Source organism: Tamandua tetradactyla (genome assembly GCF_023851605.1).
Source record: "Tamandua tetradactyla isolate mTamTet1 chromosome 1 unlocalized genomic scaffold, mTamTet1.pri SUPER_1_unloc_1, whole genome shotgun sequence".
NCBI classification, from domain to species: domain Eukaryota; kingdom Metazoa; phylum Chordata; class Mammalia; order Pilosa; family Myrmecophagidae; genus Tamandua; species Tamandua tetradactyla.
In genome coordinates this window covers 2,435,666-2,453,042 of record NW_027518237.1, presented here as the reverse complement: position 1 = coordinate 2,453,042, position 17,377 = coordinate 2,435,666, and the positions used below count along the sequence as shown (strand labels likewise).

The 17,377-nt window shown below is 34.6% G+C and overlaps 1 protein-coding gene across 1 annotated transcript in view; it reads right to left on the bottom strand.

The window, feature by feature from the left end:
* Positions 1 to 7,136: 7,136 nt before the first annotated feature.
* Positions 7,137 to 17,377, bottom strand: part of LOC143672685 (zinc finger protein 705A-like) — a 54,688-nt gene continuing 44,447 nt past the window's right edge. Inside the window, exon 4 of the mRNA XM_077147245.1 lies at positions 7,137 to 7,582. Coding sequence (XP_077003360.1) covers positions 7,416 to 7,582 — 167 coding nt within the window. The 3' untranslated portion in view covers positions 7,137 to 7,415. The remainder of the gene's footprint in view (positions 7,583 to 17,377) is intronic.

Genomic DNA, 17,377 nt, shown 5'->3' with positions numbered 1-17,377 from the left:
GATGTTACTTTTTTAGCTTTCATTTTTGAAAGAAATTCATTTTATTCCTATAACTCTATAATCATAATATTACAATTTAGAGGGGCAAAACAATCAATAAACACACCATCTAAATATGCAAGCATCACAGCTCCTCATAGGTTGCTTCTTTGGTTATACAAATAACTGTTTTTTTCCATAAATTTTCAAGTTTTTCCTCTCCCCTCCACCCAGACAAGGCTTATTACATAAATTCACTTTCACTTATATTGCATATTTTTATTTGATTATCTTAGAAGCATCTCTCTATTTACAGTACTTTGGAATTTTGCAAGGATATGCCATGGTATATTAATTTTATTTCTGTTTTAATTTATGGTTCTGGGTTTTTACACCCTTTTTAAAAATGCATTTATTTCATTCTGAGAAATGATCTTTTTATTTTATTTTTGATAGTTTTCTTTTCTCTCCTTTCTCTTTCCTCATTTTGGAATTTTATTAGTTGGCTTTCATTGTTGATAGCATTGTCAAAACTATTCTCTTCAATTTTCAATTTCTTTATTATATAACAACATTTAGGCATGTGAAACACCTTTTCCAGCATTAAAAAGGATACTTTTATTTCTGAGAGAGAAGTTTCACATATTTAAAACTAGATCAAATTTACTGTCATTAGAGGGATAATTTAATATATTTTCCCTATGATAACAATTAATATGGGTTTTAGTTTTTTTCTGTTATGTGGAATGGTTGTTTCCTCTTCATTTTTAGTTCTGTCAATATTATTTTTCAGAGGAGGACATTTATTTGTGGTAGAATGAGCATCATCTGGGCTTGTGAACAGCTCAACTTTGACCAATGCTGCAGAGATTTTAAGGGTTTTAAACATCAATTATTCCAAAGAGTCATTTCCTCCAGAAAGGGATTGTCCAAGGTTCTGCCTGTGGAGGGTTCATCACCAGAATTTGATGAACCATCTTTAGAAGAAATTAAAGCACCACATTATTAAATATCTGAATACCCTTAGAAATGTATAGCTCTCATTCCCACCTCCAACTTTTGCAGTGCTTTTTATTCTCCAGTTTGATGCTTCTCTACTTCAGCCTTTGCAGCCCCTACGTTCCACCAATTCTGTTGAGAGATAGTCATTTCTTCAATCTTGAAGTGGAGATCAGAGGTGTAGTTTTATCCCCTTTTGTATGAATTCTCTTATCATACAAAGCACCTGCTATTTCCACATTGCAGTGGCTTCTTTCCTCCTTTTCTTTGGCTTTGTAGGGACATCTTTTCTCTTAATTTCATTCTCATTTTATTGCTTTAAACGAAAAAGTAGAGATAAATGTGTTTTACATGTCATTGTAACAAGAAATATATTTTGTTAAATTACATTTGTGCTTTTCTTGTCTAATGCACAAAACATTATATTTTATATTAAAACAAAGTAAGGACATCTAGACATAGCAACATAAGCAGTATCATAGTGCTAACTCTCCAAACATGCATATCATTTTGCAAAATTTGTAATGAATAAAATATAGGAGAAAATTATTTTCAGGCAATGGCTTTGAGAAAGAGAACACATACTGTGAGTCCTGAAAAAATAATAGAAAATATGATGCAACTTTTTGGACTGTGAAGGCAATGATAAAATTGTTGTCCTATTTTGAAGGTTTCAAACAAAGGCCAGCCTTCCAGTAGTTATAGAACTCTCCTACTCCAAGAAACATATTGACAAATATTAATATAAAAATTTAATTAATAGCAGACAGCATGAAAATGGTTGAAACATTCCTTATTACTCAAAGTAACAGAGTTTGAGCATGATAGGAAAGCAGTAAAATTAAATTAATCTTAAAAACCTAGATTGAAATGGGTGTAAGTATAATTCAGTGGTAGAATTCTTGCCTGGCATTCAGGAGACCCAGGTTCAATTCCCCACCCATGCACTTTCTAAAACAAAGAAGCAAAAAAAGAAATAAAAAACAAACAAAAATTCAACAAATGGTGTTGCAGTAACAGGATACTCACATGGAAAAAAAAGGAATGTGACTGCCATCAGGTTGAATATATGTAACCTAGATTGAATAAGTATAAATTAATAGCAATAGACAGAAAAGCAAGTAATAACATAAAGAGATAAATACTAGATTCACCACTACTATACATTTCCATACCTTATGTGAATGTTGCAAAATATTCCAATAACAAATTTATATCTATATGTACATTTTCATCTATATCTATGTCTATGTCTACATGCATTTTAATATCCAATAAACAATCATTCAATGAATATATCCTTTTAATCTTGAAAAGGCAGAGTCTTTATTCATCAAAGACATTTTAAAGAGTGTAGGCCATTTATTTTGCAGAATATCCATCAATATAGAATGCTGAGTGGAAGGAAAAAGAAGTAAAAAGAAAATAAGAGGTGAGAGCTAGATTGAGGGGCTGCCTGAAAAGAGCAGTGAGCTTCAGTTAAAAGTCTACCAGCCTCAGGGTCATCCACAAAATAAGAACTGAGGATAAACTGCTTTGAAAACACTCATCTCCTGCCATCTGATTTTGTGAAAGACCCCTTGTTCCACTTTATTAATGCTGATGGAATGAAATATACAGGAAATGGACTGTCTTTTATAAAGCAGATTTATTGTTACAAGTTTACAGTACTAAGGCCATAAAAATGTCCAGGGCCGTCCACGGTAGCTCAGCAGGTAAGAATGCTTGCCTGCCATGCCCGAGGACCCGGGTTCAATTCCTGGTGCCTGCCCATGTGAAAAAACAAACAAACAAACAAAATGTCCAAACTAAGGCATCTAGAGATAGATACCTTGACCCTGAAAAAAAGCCAGATTGTGTCTAGGATTTCTCTGTCCACTAGGAATTCATGTGGCTGGTGCCTGAGGTCCTTGCTCATGGTTCATTGCATTGTGCTTCTGATTTCAGTGGCTTCCTCTCCAAGCATCTGGAGGCTCTCTCTTAGATTCTCAGTTTTGGCTTTCTCCAAGTTCTGAGTTGCTTAGCATCTCAGGGAAGGCCACTGACAATGTTTGTTGGGATCTGGGTTCTAATGACTTTCCAAGAATCTGTGTCAGCACTCCCCAGCATCTGCAAATGTTCGTGTCTGGTCTTCCTCCAAAAATGTTTCCTTGGGTTGGCTCTTTTGAGGACTCTAGTAAACTAAGGTCCACATTGCATGTATGAAGTCAGAACCCCATGGAAATAATCTAATCAAAAGCTCACAGTCACAACTGAGTGGATTACATCTCCAGAGAAACAACCTAACCAAAGTTTCCACTGTAAACAATAGGTCTGCCCCTGCAAGATTGAAACATGATAAGAAGAACATGGCTTATCTTCTGTACATTACAGTTTCAAACCAGTAGTCACCTCTTGGCCATATTCAACAAAAACAAGAGCAGGAAGCTCGTTGATGAAATCCAATTTGTTTAGACTCCAGGTAACAAAGAAGACTTGAGAAAGACATAAGGTAGCTTTGAAGGGGTAAACAAAAATGTTTACATGCCAGATATTTATTGCTTTTTCTATATCCTAATTGAAATGTTTTTCAGTTTCTGAACACATGAATTCACATGTTTTATAGTTTTAAGGAAATGTCAGCCAATTTTTCTTCTTTTATTCTCTATTATTCATAATAATTAACTGGCTATATCTTAAATTTTGCACGTGTGTGTAAGTGTGTGTATGTGTATGAAATTTCATTTATTTTTCTGTGCAATATTTAGTATTCTTCAGGTCTATTTATGTTTTCATCTTCTATCTTGTATCTTCATTTTTTAGTCTTTTGTTTGATCCATAAATTGCCTCAATTTATTCAAGTTCCACATATTTGTCTTTCAAATTTGTGTAGTCAATTATCATCTCCACATTTATTTTTTGTTAGAACTTTTTTTTAACATGGGCAGGCACCGGGAATTGAACCCGGGTCCTTGGGCATGGCAGGCAAGCACTCTTACCTGCTGAGCCACCGTGGCCCGTACTGTTAAAACATTTTTAACAAAGTGCTTTCACATTTTTCATTTGTTAAAAGAATTTTTAAGTATGTGGCACAAAATCTTAATTCAAATTATAGCAATTTTATTATATATTTATTGTATAGACTTCTGGCACATAAAGAAATCTGTTTATTGCATTTGTTTGTGTACAGTTCTAAAAATATATTGGGAATGCATAATATAGTTAACATGAAATTTCTTATCCATCTATAAAAATAGAAAAAATGAAATCATTCAATAAATCAAAAAGATAAAATCACAATTCAGCAAAATCCTAGGTAATTGTGATAAAATAAATGTAAATCAAAATATTGAGATAAATATAATATTTTATTAACTTTTCAAAAGGATGGTAATTTCATTATTTAGACGAAGTTGATTAAAATGGTAATTCTGAAGGATTTCATAGTACTTATGTAAAGTATTCAACATATTTTTCAACATATCTGTCTAATTCAAATGCTGTTTTATTTTAGGTAGTGAAATCATAATAGAGGCATGCATTCAATCAAAAATATAAATGATTCTGAGGCATAAAATTAAAAATTTTAGGCATTTTAAAATAAAATACAAAGCAGTATATGTTTGGAAGCTGTAAGTCCAAAATTAAAATGTTGGCAGCCTCACACTTTCTCTTAAAGCTGTAGAATTATGGTTGTGGAATTCCAGCATTATATGACTCAAATTCTGCCTTTGCCATATGACTACTTCTCTCCCTCTCTTTCCCCTTCTAACAAAATTTATTTTGCTTATAAGACCTCTAGTAATATTGCATTAAATACACACTGATTTAGCTTGCCCTCACTTTAAGTAATAGGATCTTTGAAGATCTTATTTACAAATGAGTTCTCTTTCAAAGGACAATTTAGAACATAAATATCTTTGTGTGGGACCTAATTCATTCCACAAAATAAGGTAAATAAGACAAAGCAAACACAATTTTTATCTATATAAATGAATCCAAAATAAAATTTGTAAGAGTTATATAAAACACCCAGTTTTAGTTTGTTAAATCTGAAAGAATGCAATATACAAGAAATGGAATGGCTTTTAAAAAGGAAATTTATTAAGTTGAAAATTTACAATGAAACTTTATTAGGTTGAAAATTTACAGATCTATGGCTATAAAAATATCCAAACTAAGGCATCCAGTGAACAGTACGTTGATTCAAGAAAGGCCGATGGGTCTGGAATACCTCTGTCAGCTGGGAAGGCACATGACTGGCATCTGGTGGAGCCTTCAGCTTCTAATTTCAAGCATCTTCCCTAAGGTTGTTTTCTTTCTTCATCTCCAAAGGTCTCTGACTATAAGGATTCCAAAGCTTTCTCCAAAATTCTTCACTCTTAAAGGCCTCCAGTAGGCAGCCGAAACTTGAATGGGTGGAGACACATGTCCATGGAAACTACCTATTCAAAAGGTCCTACCCACAACTGGGTGTGTCAGATCTCAATGGAAGCCACTTATTCAAAAGATCACAATGAGTACTATTGAATGGCAATTAAAAAACAGCAAGGTTAGTTATAGGCATGAACTGTACCAAGGCAAAATTCTCCTCTACCTCTGGACCTGTAAAACTCAGAAATTTTCTGCTGCCAATTTATAAAGGAGGGATAGTCATAAGATGTATAGTCCCATTTCCATAGGGAGATATTGGAAAGAACACAGTAGACACAGGTCCCAAACAGTTTCAAAAATCTGCAGGGCAAATTCCACTAGGTTTCAAATTGTGAGAGTCAATTATCTTCAGGGCTCTAGAAAGTATCAGTCTCAACCTTCCTAAAAGCCTATACAGCAGCCTTTCTCACTCCAAGCCCTGCAATGTGGTATGCAACCTTGTGGGACACTGGAGCGACTAACTTTATCTCAGCTTTACCATCCCCAATTATTAGGGCAGCACCCCAGCTCTCTGTCCTCTTCTAGGCACATGCTCAACCCCTCAAATCAGTGGGGCATCAACAAGGCTCTTGCTAATTCTCAGGGAACATGCTCCACCCTCTCACAAGCCTGAGACACCAAAACTCTTGGAGGCAGAAGGCGTGCTTATGCCTTTGGGGCAAACTCAGCTTCTCCATGTGGATAGGTGGGTCAACTCTTCTGGACCAAGGTTTCTTTGCTTCATATTTTAACTTCCATGGTTCTGCTCCTGAACTCAATTTTCCTTCAATTTGTCCTTTTCTGTCCCTTTCTTTCCATACTGGCATTTCTGAATATACTGATATGATACTGCAACACTGTTCTTGGTTTTCTATTTAGTATGTAAGCATCAAAACCATAAGAGTATAGGACTTTGCAGAAAACATTCCTGGATAACTCCATCTCCAATTCTGGCTTTCTCTGAAGTGGCTGACTGTTTCCAAGTTTGGTTAAATCCTCATGTGGAACACTTATACAAGGAACCAGGCAGCATTTTCCACATTTAGTTTGGAAATCTCTTCCACAGCTTGTCAATTTTAAATTCTAACTTCCAGCCCAAATCAGGAAACAATTTGGCTAAATTATCTGCCACTTTAAAACAAGGAACATCTTCCTTCAAGTTTGCAATAACACAAGCATCGTTTCTGTTTAAGATCTTATCAGAATCATCCTTAGAGTCCACAATTCTACCAACATTCTCTTTAAGGCATTGTGGCTGTTAGATTCAATTGTCAACTTGGCCAAGTGAAGGTACCTAGTTCTGGCGCTGCAGACATGAGCCGATGGTATGTGAACCTCATCTGTTGCTGATTTACATCTGCGGTAAGTTAGGAGGCATGCCTGCTGCAATGAATGATGTTTGACTTAATTGGGCGGTGCTTAAATGAGACAGCCCAATGTAGCATAGCCCAAGCATCTCTGCACACTTCATCTCAGCACTCACAGCTCAGCCCAGGCCTTGGGAGATACAGAAAGAAATCACCCCAGGGAAAGTTGTTGGAACCCAGAGGCCTGGAGGGAAAGCCAGCAGAGACCAACCTGTGCCTTTCCATGTAAGAAAGAACCTCAGTGAAAAGTTGGCTGCCTTTCCTCTGTCTTCAGTTAGTTAGTTCTTACTAACAAAATAAATTCCCTTTTAGTTTAAAGCCAATCCATCTCTGGTGTGTTGCATTCCAGCAGCTAGCAAACTAGAAGAGGCATTATAGGCCCTCTCTTTCAAACTGTTCACAATTCTTTGGGAATATTTTTCTTATCCAATAAAAAAGCAGTTAAAAATGTCTGTTATTTGCAAAGTGCAGTAGTGCCCCCACTTCCCTTGCACCAAATCTGTTTTAGTTTGTTAAAGCTGCTGGAATGCAATATATGAGAAATGGAATGTATAAACAATTTAAAAAGAAAATTTAGTAGCAAGTTTACAGTTCTAATGCTCTAAAAATACCCAAACTGAAGCATCCAGAGAAAGTTACCTTGATTCAGGAAAGGCCAATGGATCTGCCACACCTGTGTTAGGTTAGAAGGCCCATGGCTAACATCAGCTGGGTTCTGTGGCTTCTCATTTCAAACCTGTTCCTTGAGGTTGTTTTTCTCCATTTCAAAAGGTCTCTGAGTGTGTGGGTTCTGAAGCTTTCTCCAAAATGCTTCCCTCTTAGCAGACTCCAGTATGTAATCACACCTTGAAAGGGTAGAGATACATTTCCATGGAAAACACCTAAATAAAAGGTTCCACCCTTTCTGGATGGGTCAGAGTTCAATGGAAACAATCTAACTAAATAATTCCACCCACCAGTATTGAATGAGGATTAAAGAACATGGATATTTTGAGTGCACAACAGTTTCAAGCCAACACAAAATATGTTTTATCACACATGCAGGGCAAGCAGATATTTTGATATTTATAAAATAAAAATAATCTGTTCTTACCATGTATTTTGGATTATTTTTATGGTAGATATTTCTGATATTATTATACCTTATCACCATATTATTATTAATTAATTAATTTTATTTCAAATTTTATGGATGTTTTGAGGTTTATCCTTGTTGTACAAAATATCAGAACTACATTTTGATGCCAGAACAGTATATGTTGAAACATTTTGATGAGTAAAATAAGCCAGAAACAAAAGAACTATTATTGTATGATTCCATTTTTATGAAATGTCAAGAATAAGAAATTCATAAAGATTGAAAGTAAGTTAAAGTTTACCAAGAGGTAAGAGAGCATGAAAAATATTTGAAACATCTACAACTTCATTGGTTTTGTTCCATTATTTCTGGGCTACTCCGAGCAAAGTAAAATATACTTCATTTTTGTGCACATTCCCATGAGTATTCACCAAATACTATCACAAAAATCAGAGTACAGAAAAGTTCCATCACTCCAAATAATTCCTTGATGCTGCTACATGAGAGATGTCAAACTCTCATCAGCTCTTACATCCAGTAATGACAGATCAATTCTGTAATTTCAACCTCTTCAGCAAGTCATATAAATGATATCAAAGTGTAAGCCAAATATATAACTCTTGATTGATAGTTTTTCTCTTTCAGTGTATTAAATATATTGTCCCATTGCCTTTTTGCCTCCATGGCTTCTGCTGAGAGAGCCGCACTTAGTCATACCAAGATTTTCTTGTACGTGAAAGAGAAAATGTATGTGCTTTTCTCCTGCTGTTTTCAGAATTCCCTGTCTTGACTTTTATCCATCTGATTATTAAGTGTCTAGGCATAGGTCTATTTAAATCTATTCTGTTTAGGGTATGCTGCACTTCTTGGACCAGTAGTATTAGGTCAATTATAAGAGTTGGGAAAATTTCATTGGTTATCTCCTCCATTTTTCTTTCTGCCCACTTTCCTCTCTCTTCTCCTTATGAAACACTCATAGCATGTATACCCATGCACTTCATATTGTCATTCTGTTTCCTAAGAGCCTGCTCAAAATTTTCCATTTTGCCCTATCTTATTTTGTGTATACAATTTCAGATATCCTGTCTTCTAGTTCACTATTCCTTTGTTCTGCCTCTTAAAATCTACTGCTATATGTCCTCATTTTGCTTTTAATCACTTATATGTTTTCTTTCATTCCCATAAGTTCTGCCATCAGTTTTCTCCAGCACTCAATTTCTTCAATATGGACACCTTGTGTTTTCTTTATAACCTTCGTGTTTTTTTCACATTTTCCTTCAACTCATTGAATTTAGAAGATGTTCTAGCATCATTAAATATTTATTTCAATTCATGAATCTCAGTTGAGGGATTAGCTTGTTCCTTTGGTTGTGAGAGATCTTCATTTTTACTGCTATAAGTCATGACTTTTTGCTGGTGTCAATGTATCTGATTTTCATGTTTAGTTTATTATAGAGGTCATTTTATTTGTTTTGTTTGGGATTTTCCTATTGGTCAGGTTTGATCTCCATCTGTTCATCTCTCTCACCAGCCAGTTTCAGTTTTATTCTTCTACTCAGTCACTTCCAGAACCAGCGTGTACAGTGTTTGGCCTCAGGGATGGGAGCAGACACTGAGCACTACAGCAATGTCTCTGTGGGAAAAAGAAGCCTGCCCTCTCCCATTGTTGCTCTGTTTACCATCATCCTCAAGACCTAGGTTTCTTTAAGGTCACTGCATTAATAGTTGGGTCATCCATGTTTATCAGCCAAAACAGTATTGGGTTCCCATGCAGTGGGTATAGACCTGTTCCAGTCAGCCTGAAATAATGTTGGGGGTAGTCTTTCAAAAACTCATTCAATTCTTTTGCATTTTATGCCTGCTCAGTGGATGAAATTGTTCAATAACATTTTTTCTTTATCTACTGTATGGCAGGGTCACATTTCATTCTTTTCCCACATGAGTATCCCCTTATTGCAGCACCATTTGTTGAATTTTTTTGTTTGCTTTTTCATTTGCTTGCTTGTTTGTTCGTTTTGGGGAAAGTGCATGGGGTAGGAATTGAACCGTAGTCTCCCGAATGGCAGGTGAGAATTCTAATATTAACTATCATTGTACCTCCCTATTCAGTGACATTATCATCCTCATAGCTGTGTGACTTCAGAGCACAGGCTGCACTTCATCAGGTCAGGCTGACTGCAGGTATTATTTCTCTCTTTTTTTTCAGTAAAACCTGCCTCAATATGGGTATGTGTCCTCCAATTTGTATTTGTTGGAGTATACCCTCAGTTGTTCAGTCTTTAGCCTTCCCCCATTCAGGGAGCAGATCTCTCACTGTTGCTTCTCACAGGAGTGGGGTGAGGACATTCAGACCTAGGACTGAAAATGCAGCTTCTGTACACATTTTCTCAGACTGTCTGTCTCTCTCTGGCCTGGGAGTTGAAATGTTCTCTCCTGATCCCAGCTCTCCAATAGGTGAGGATCTATCTTACTGCTGTGAGAGAGCACATATTCTGTGTTCCCAGAGGGAGTGGTCCCAGCTGTAGTTTCTCTGTATATCCCAAACTGTGTGACTGAGTGAGGAGGAGGAGAGAGGACTAGTGTCCAGGAAAGAAATCTCCTACTATATATTCTTCTATTTCAATCAGGATTTGTAGATTCTCTCATTAGTCCATATCCTCCGCCAGATTTCTGAACAGATCAGAATTGTTCTTTTTTAACATTGAAACTGTGCAGAGATATTTTCAGTAACTGTTTATGTTGCCATGTTGATGATGCAACAAATTGCATATTTCATCCTGTATTTGTCCCAAATTATTGCTCATATCAATAGATCATTCATTTAATTGATGTGTGGTATTTAATCATAAGAAAGAACTTCATTTTATTCATCAATAAATGAAACAATAATTTTGTGATTGTTACTGGGTTCAGATAATGGTTGTTTTATAATTATATACAAATATTATAAAAAGAAATGCAATAACCAACAAAAGAAGACCCATCTGACGATCTGTTTATGTGAGGATAATATCCAAATGTTTATTTAGAAAACATAAAGAACATCCTAGTCAGGACTACTTGGTAACTTTGCCCAGCTCTATCAGTTACCAACAGTGTGACTTTGTAGATGCTCATTACTCTTTAAGTGCACAAATATTTAAATGAAAATAATGGAAATGGCAATATTAGATGTCTTACAGGATTTCTATTATGAAGAGATATTGACTATATCCAAGTGAAGAAATTAGACACCAAGCATAAAATCATCAACATCACTAACAAGATAATTGTTCTCAGTACAAGACATGTTCTTGTCCCCCGTTTCCAATTTTACAAGAAGAACAGAAAATGAAAAATGAATCCTGGAGATAAGGAATCACAAGTAGAAAGAGAAGTAAACAATCAAGAATATGTGTTACAATTGATGTGGAACCTGGAAAAACATATGTCTTTTTTTGTGAAAGAAAATAAAGAACTGTAAAAGAGAAAAGGAAGAGAGAAGGAAATAGATCTGTTAGAGAATAGGAAAAAGAAAGGGAAGAAGAGTAAAAGGAATGACAGTGGAAGGAAGAAAAAGTACAAGAATAAATAAAAATGTAATTGTGTCCTATGCAAAATGAATTAAAATTCAGAAGTAAATTTAAATTGAGAAGAAATAAAATTAATGCTATTAGAATAACAGGTAAAATTAAAAGCATCCCATATAGCTCTAAGAAGAAATGCATGTAAATACATTTCTGTAAAACTAAAATTAGAAATGCAAAATGTAGAGATTAAAGGAAACATGACCTCTGATAATATTGCTGTTTCTTTACATGTGACCCTAATAAATTCTTATTTCTCAACTTGCCCTGTATAGTGAGTGCCATTTGCCTTGCATTATCATTAATCTTAAAATTGTCATCATATTGAGTGGGCCACTGTGGCTCAGCAGAAGAGTTCTCACCTGCCATACTGGAGACCTGGGTTTGATTCCCAGTGCCTGTCCATGTAAAAGAAAAGTCATTGTATTAGTTAGGGTTCTCTAGAGGAACAGAATCAATAGGAAATATTCATAAAAAATTTTGTATGAATTTTTATTCATATAAGTCTCTCATGTAACCATGGGAATGTACAGCCCAAAATCCATTGGGCAGACTGTGAAGCTGATGATTCCAATGGAGGGTCTGGACAAACTCCACAGGAGAGGCTCACCAGCCAAAGCAGGAAGAGAACCTGTTTCTTCTGAATACTCTTAAAAGGCATCCAGTGATTAGATTAAGCATCACTCATTAAAGAAGACACTCCCCTTGGCTGATTACAAATGGAATCAGCTATGGACGTAGCTGATATGATCATGACTTAAGTCTATGAAATGTCCTCATAGCAAAAGACAGGCCAGCACTTGCCCAACCACACAGGTACCACCACTTGGCTAAGTTGACACATGAAACTGACCATGACAGTGATCATATGATAAGTGATTGGTGACACCTATTAAAAGCATATTCTTGTCAAAAATTATATTAAAGGCTGTTCTGCATATATTATTTTTGAAGTAGAAAAGGAATTAATTATGTTACACAACTTTTAGTTCCCTGAGCTGATAAAAATCTTTGACTAAACAAAAAATACAAAAATAAAATCACAACATATACATCCTCATTATAACTATTTCAAAAATAAGATTAGAAGAACAGAACTGGGAGTTGTAATAAGAATACAAAAATCTTGATAGTCTCATAAAATCACCCCAAATAGGAGACAGTTTTTTGATGGTGAAGATGAATGAGAATTAAAACATATTCTTCAAATGTAAAATCTGTTGATAGGAAATAAATAACTTGTATTTTCACTGGACATGAAAATGTCAAAGCATTCATAAAAATTCAGATTAATTTAATATTAGAAGTTTTTTTGAAGTCTACTGAGGAGTAATAATGGAATATAGATATTTAATAATTATTTAAAAAATCTAACAATTTAAGTTGATTCTTATAAAACAAGTAATGTTGTATGTGTTTAGCTTTAATTAGTGTGTTACTTAGGAATAGCATGTGAACAATACCTGTGTGCTGGTTTGAAAGGATGTATGCACCCTAGAAAAGCTATGTTTTAATCAAAATCCCATTTCATAAAAGTAGAATAATCCATATTCAATACTGTATGTTTGAAACTGTAATCAGCTCATCTCCCTGGATGATGTGATTTAGTCAAGAGTGGCTGTTAAATTGGATTAGGTGATGACATGTCTCCACCCATTTGGGTGGGTCTTGATTGGCCTGAAATCCTATAAGAGGGGAGACATTTTGGAGAATGGGAGATTCAGAGAGAGCAGAGAATGTTGCAGCACCACGAAGCAGAGAGTCCACCAGGCAGCAGCCTCTGGAGATGAAGAATTAAAATGCCTCCTGGGGAGCTTCATGAAATCAGAAGCCAGGAAAAAAGCTAGCAGATGATGCTGTGTTTGCTGCAAGCCCTTCCAACTGAGAAAGAAGCCCTGACTGTGTTCACCATGTGCCCTTCCACTTGAGAGAGAAACCCTGAACTTCATTGGCCTTCTTGAACCAAGGTATCTTTCCCTGGATGCCTTTGGTTGGACATTTCCATAGACTGGTTTTAATTGGGCCATTTTCTCAGCCTTAGAACTGTAAACTAGCAACTTATTAAATTCCCCTTTTAAAAAGCCATTCTGTTTCTGGTATATTGCATTCCAGCAGCTAGTAAATTAGAACACCTGTTTAATTGTTTTTCAACATATCTACTGTAGCTATTAACTGGTGTATTACTTAAATATACAGTAAATGTTGAGCATTTACATTTGTTAGTTGATATGTTACTGCATTTTTGTTTCTAAATTGTTCCTCATTGGTTACAGATTATGGAAATTCTTTAAAATGTGAAATTCTAATTGTAATAACATTCCTGAATATAATCTTTTGCACTATATTTTGAAAAAACTGGAAAGATTTTAGTTATAAGCTTATGAAGAAAAAAAACCAAAAATAATTTATTCTGTAACTCAATCTGGTCTCAATATAATTTAGGTTCATGAAAGAAATGCCCCGAAAGTAGTTCTATAGGAAGGAACACTGTATTACAGTTAGAATTGTTCTGCAAATGACAGCAGAAATGGGATGAAGAATATTCAAACATTTCATTGTCCCTTTCAAAAGTGTATTTCTGTTTTTTTGTGTGGCTAACTTTGCATTTGTGTTTCCTTGTTCAATATAAATTTTCATACTTCCAGATGATAATATCAAATTAATAAAAATAATTCTTAAAGAGTGCTATTAAAATTGTTTAAAGAGAAATAGGTACACACACATGTATGTATATGTACATGTGTACTAATTTCTATACATATAAACAAAAATATAAATTGTATTTTTTTTTCTGTGGGAAGGACCCCTAAGCACCAGGTTTCAAGACCCTAGTATTTGTAATTACTGTGAAAATGCCTTGGCATTGGAAAGAAACCACCCTATGCATTATCCTGAAGGCTAACTTGGGAAATTGGTAAAGAAATTTTCAATTGTCTGGATCACAGCATTAATCAAATAGATAAAAAATTGGGCAAACAAAATAATGGTTAGGAGTTCTCATCAATATAAAAAACTACCTAGGTGGTGTAACAAAAAGGAATTAACAAATGATTATGATAACTGAGACATTAATAGATATTTCTTTTAACTTTCTACCGTATTAAGATAGTCAGAGGGAAATACCTGAAATATATGAACTGTAATATAGCTGTCTGGACTTTTATAATGACTATATAACAGTATTGTCTTTATATTGTGGTTGTAAAAACCGTGTGGCTGATGCTCACTTGTGCCCATTTATCTTGTTTTTCAATTTTAGAGTCTTATGATCACTAAAGGTATCCCTTAATATTTATTACTGAAGAGCCTTGACTGCCCAAATCTAACCCAATACAATTCCAAAACTATCTTGGTAGATGAAGCTGGATCTAAGCAAAATTGGCCCACCTGACATGTAGAGTAGCTTCAGTTTTACTTATAAGTGACCTATGCCTCATAATATTAGATATCATGCCATAATATCAAGGTGACCATTTTCTTACACAATTTCTGTGACCAAGCATGTAATCAACCTGTTCATGCTCAATAATTAGACCACCACTAAACTTGACATCTTGAGTCATTTTGCTATCATAAAACTAGCCCATGATTTAGTACTATACAGTGATTAGAAGTATTGACATTCAGGGAGATGTATTTTTAGACTTATAGGCCATCTGATCTCATGTTACATGCCTGGCAATAAGTTCTTTCACTTCTGAAATACTACTCATCTCAACAAGGGTTTGACCATTTGAACAAATTTGGCAGTGAACTCAACAATTTCACTGGTATCAATTTGGCAACCCCAGAAAGTTGCTAAGAGGAGAGGGTATCTAAATGCCCAAAGTTCTAGAACACTACTATGATGAGTGAGCATTGCAATAAGGCCTCTTGTGTCTGCTAGACTCTTTTAGTCTAGCAGCTTTGCAACCAAAATTTTTCTCTGTTTGCCTACTAAGAACCTTGGTGCCTTATAAGATACAAATAGAGAAAACATTTCCAGTTCCAAGTCTGAAAATCAGACAGGCTGAGTGGGTCATCCAGTAAAATTGGATCAGGAAGTCAGAATAGAACTTTGACTCCCCTGGATCTGAGAATGAGACATGGATCCAGCTTTAAAAATTACCTTGCTTTTGCTATGACCTCTATACCTTTCTGTTTTTGAGTGCTGCTATGGATGTGGTTCGAGGCCTAACTTCAATTTGTCTTTTGATTATACTTCTAGAAAATAAGTAATCCAAAAAATTTATTAAATTAAACTAGTTTTATTATTTTAATGAAATTAAGTTATGAAGCCTGATTACCTGTTAATTGGTGTGTGATATAGTTATAGTAAGTGTTTTTTTACTCTTTAATTGTTAATCATTGCTTTTCATTTCATTGACAATTAAATGACAACATGAAGCACAGGAATATATATGTTAGGGTTATCTCAGAAGGAGAAGAGAAAGAAAAGGGACAGAAAGACTGATGGATGAAATACTCACTGAAAAGTTCATCTCCTATGAAAGACATAAAATTACAGATCCAAGGAATCAGCGTAACCTAAAAGAATATATCCACATAAATCTCCATAAAGACACTTACTAATTAGATTGTCAAAAGTAAAGGACAAACAGAGAATCTGAAAGTAGACAGAGAAAACTGATCCATCATATACAAGGTAAGCATGATGATATTATGTGCAGATATCTCAGTAGAAACCATGCAGATAAGACAACCATGATATGATCTATTTAAGATTATGAAAGAGAAAAACTGTCAACCAGAATTCCATTCCCAACAAAACTGTCATTCAAAATTGAATAAGAATTTAAAATATTTTCAGACAAATAGTTACTTGAAGAGGTTGTGGCTAAAGGACCAGTGCTATGAGAAATACTAAATGTAACATTACAAGTAGTTAGGAAAATACAGGAGAGACATGTCAGGAGAAGAGTGTAGAATGAAATCTATCAGTAAGAGTAAAAAGAAAAAAAAACTTATGACCTCTAAAATCCCAAAGACAAGATGTTAGCAGAAAGTACTGACTTTACTGTAATAACATTAAATGTTATTGGATTAAAGCCCCCAATCAAAAGATATAGACTGTAACAATGGATTACAAAACAGGACAAAACTATATGCTGTCTACAAGGGAATCAGTTTAGACCCAAGGACAGAAAAGATTGAAAGTGAAAGAAAGAAAATAGATGTTTCACCCAATCAAAAACCAGTAAAGAGCACAGATAAATATTTTAATACATTATATATTAGTCTTCAAATGAAAAATAATTAAAGGGGCAAAGAAAGACACTGTGCATTGATAATAGGAACAATTCAAGAATTCATGATAGAAATTGTAAATATCTATGCACTGAACCAGAGTGATACCAAATATATGAGGCACACACTGATAACATTGCAAGGAAAAGTAAGCCCCTTTACAAAATAGTTGGAATTTTCAACAAACTGCTCTCATGAATGGATAGAATGTCTAGACTGAAAACAAGGAAAGAGTGATTTTGAATAATACAGTAAGTGACCTAAATAATAAACATTTACAGAACATTATACCTCACAACAGAAGGATACATATTTCTCTCAATTGCTCATGGATCATTCTTCAGGCTAGAATCACAAGTTAGGTCTTAAAATAAGTTTCAATAAATTTCAAAAAATTGAAATTATATGAAACACTTTCTCAGGTGATAATGGAATGAAGTTGAAAATCATTAACAGGCGGAAGCCCTGGACATTCATAAATATATGAAGGCTAAACAACATATTATTAAACAACAAGTGAGTCAAGGAAAAAAATTACATGAGAAATCAGTAAATATCTTGAGGAAAGAGAAAATTAAAACACAGCATTTCAAAACTCATAAAATGCAGCAAAGTCAGTGCTGAGAGGGAAATTTAATGTCCTAAATGCATATATTGAAAAGAAGAAAGACCAAAAATTAAGGAATTAAATGCTTACCTGGAGAAACTATAAAAAAAACAGAAACTAACTCCAAAGCAAACAGAAGGAA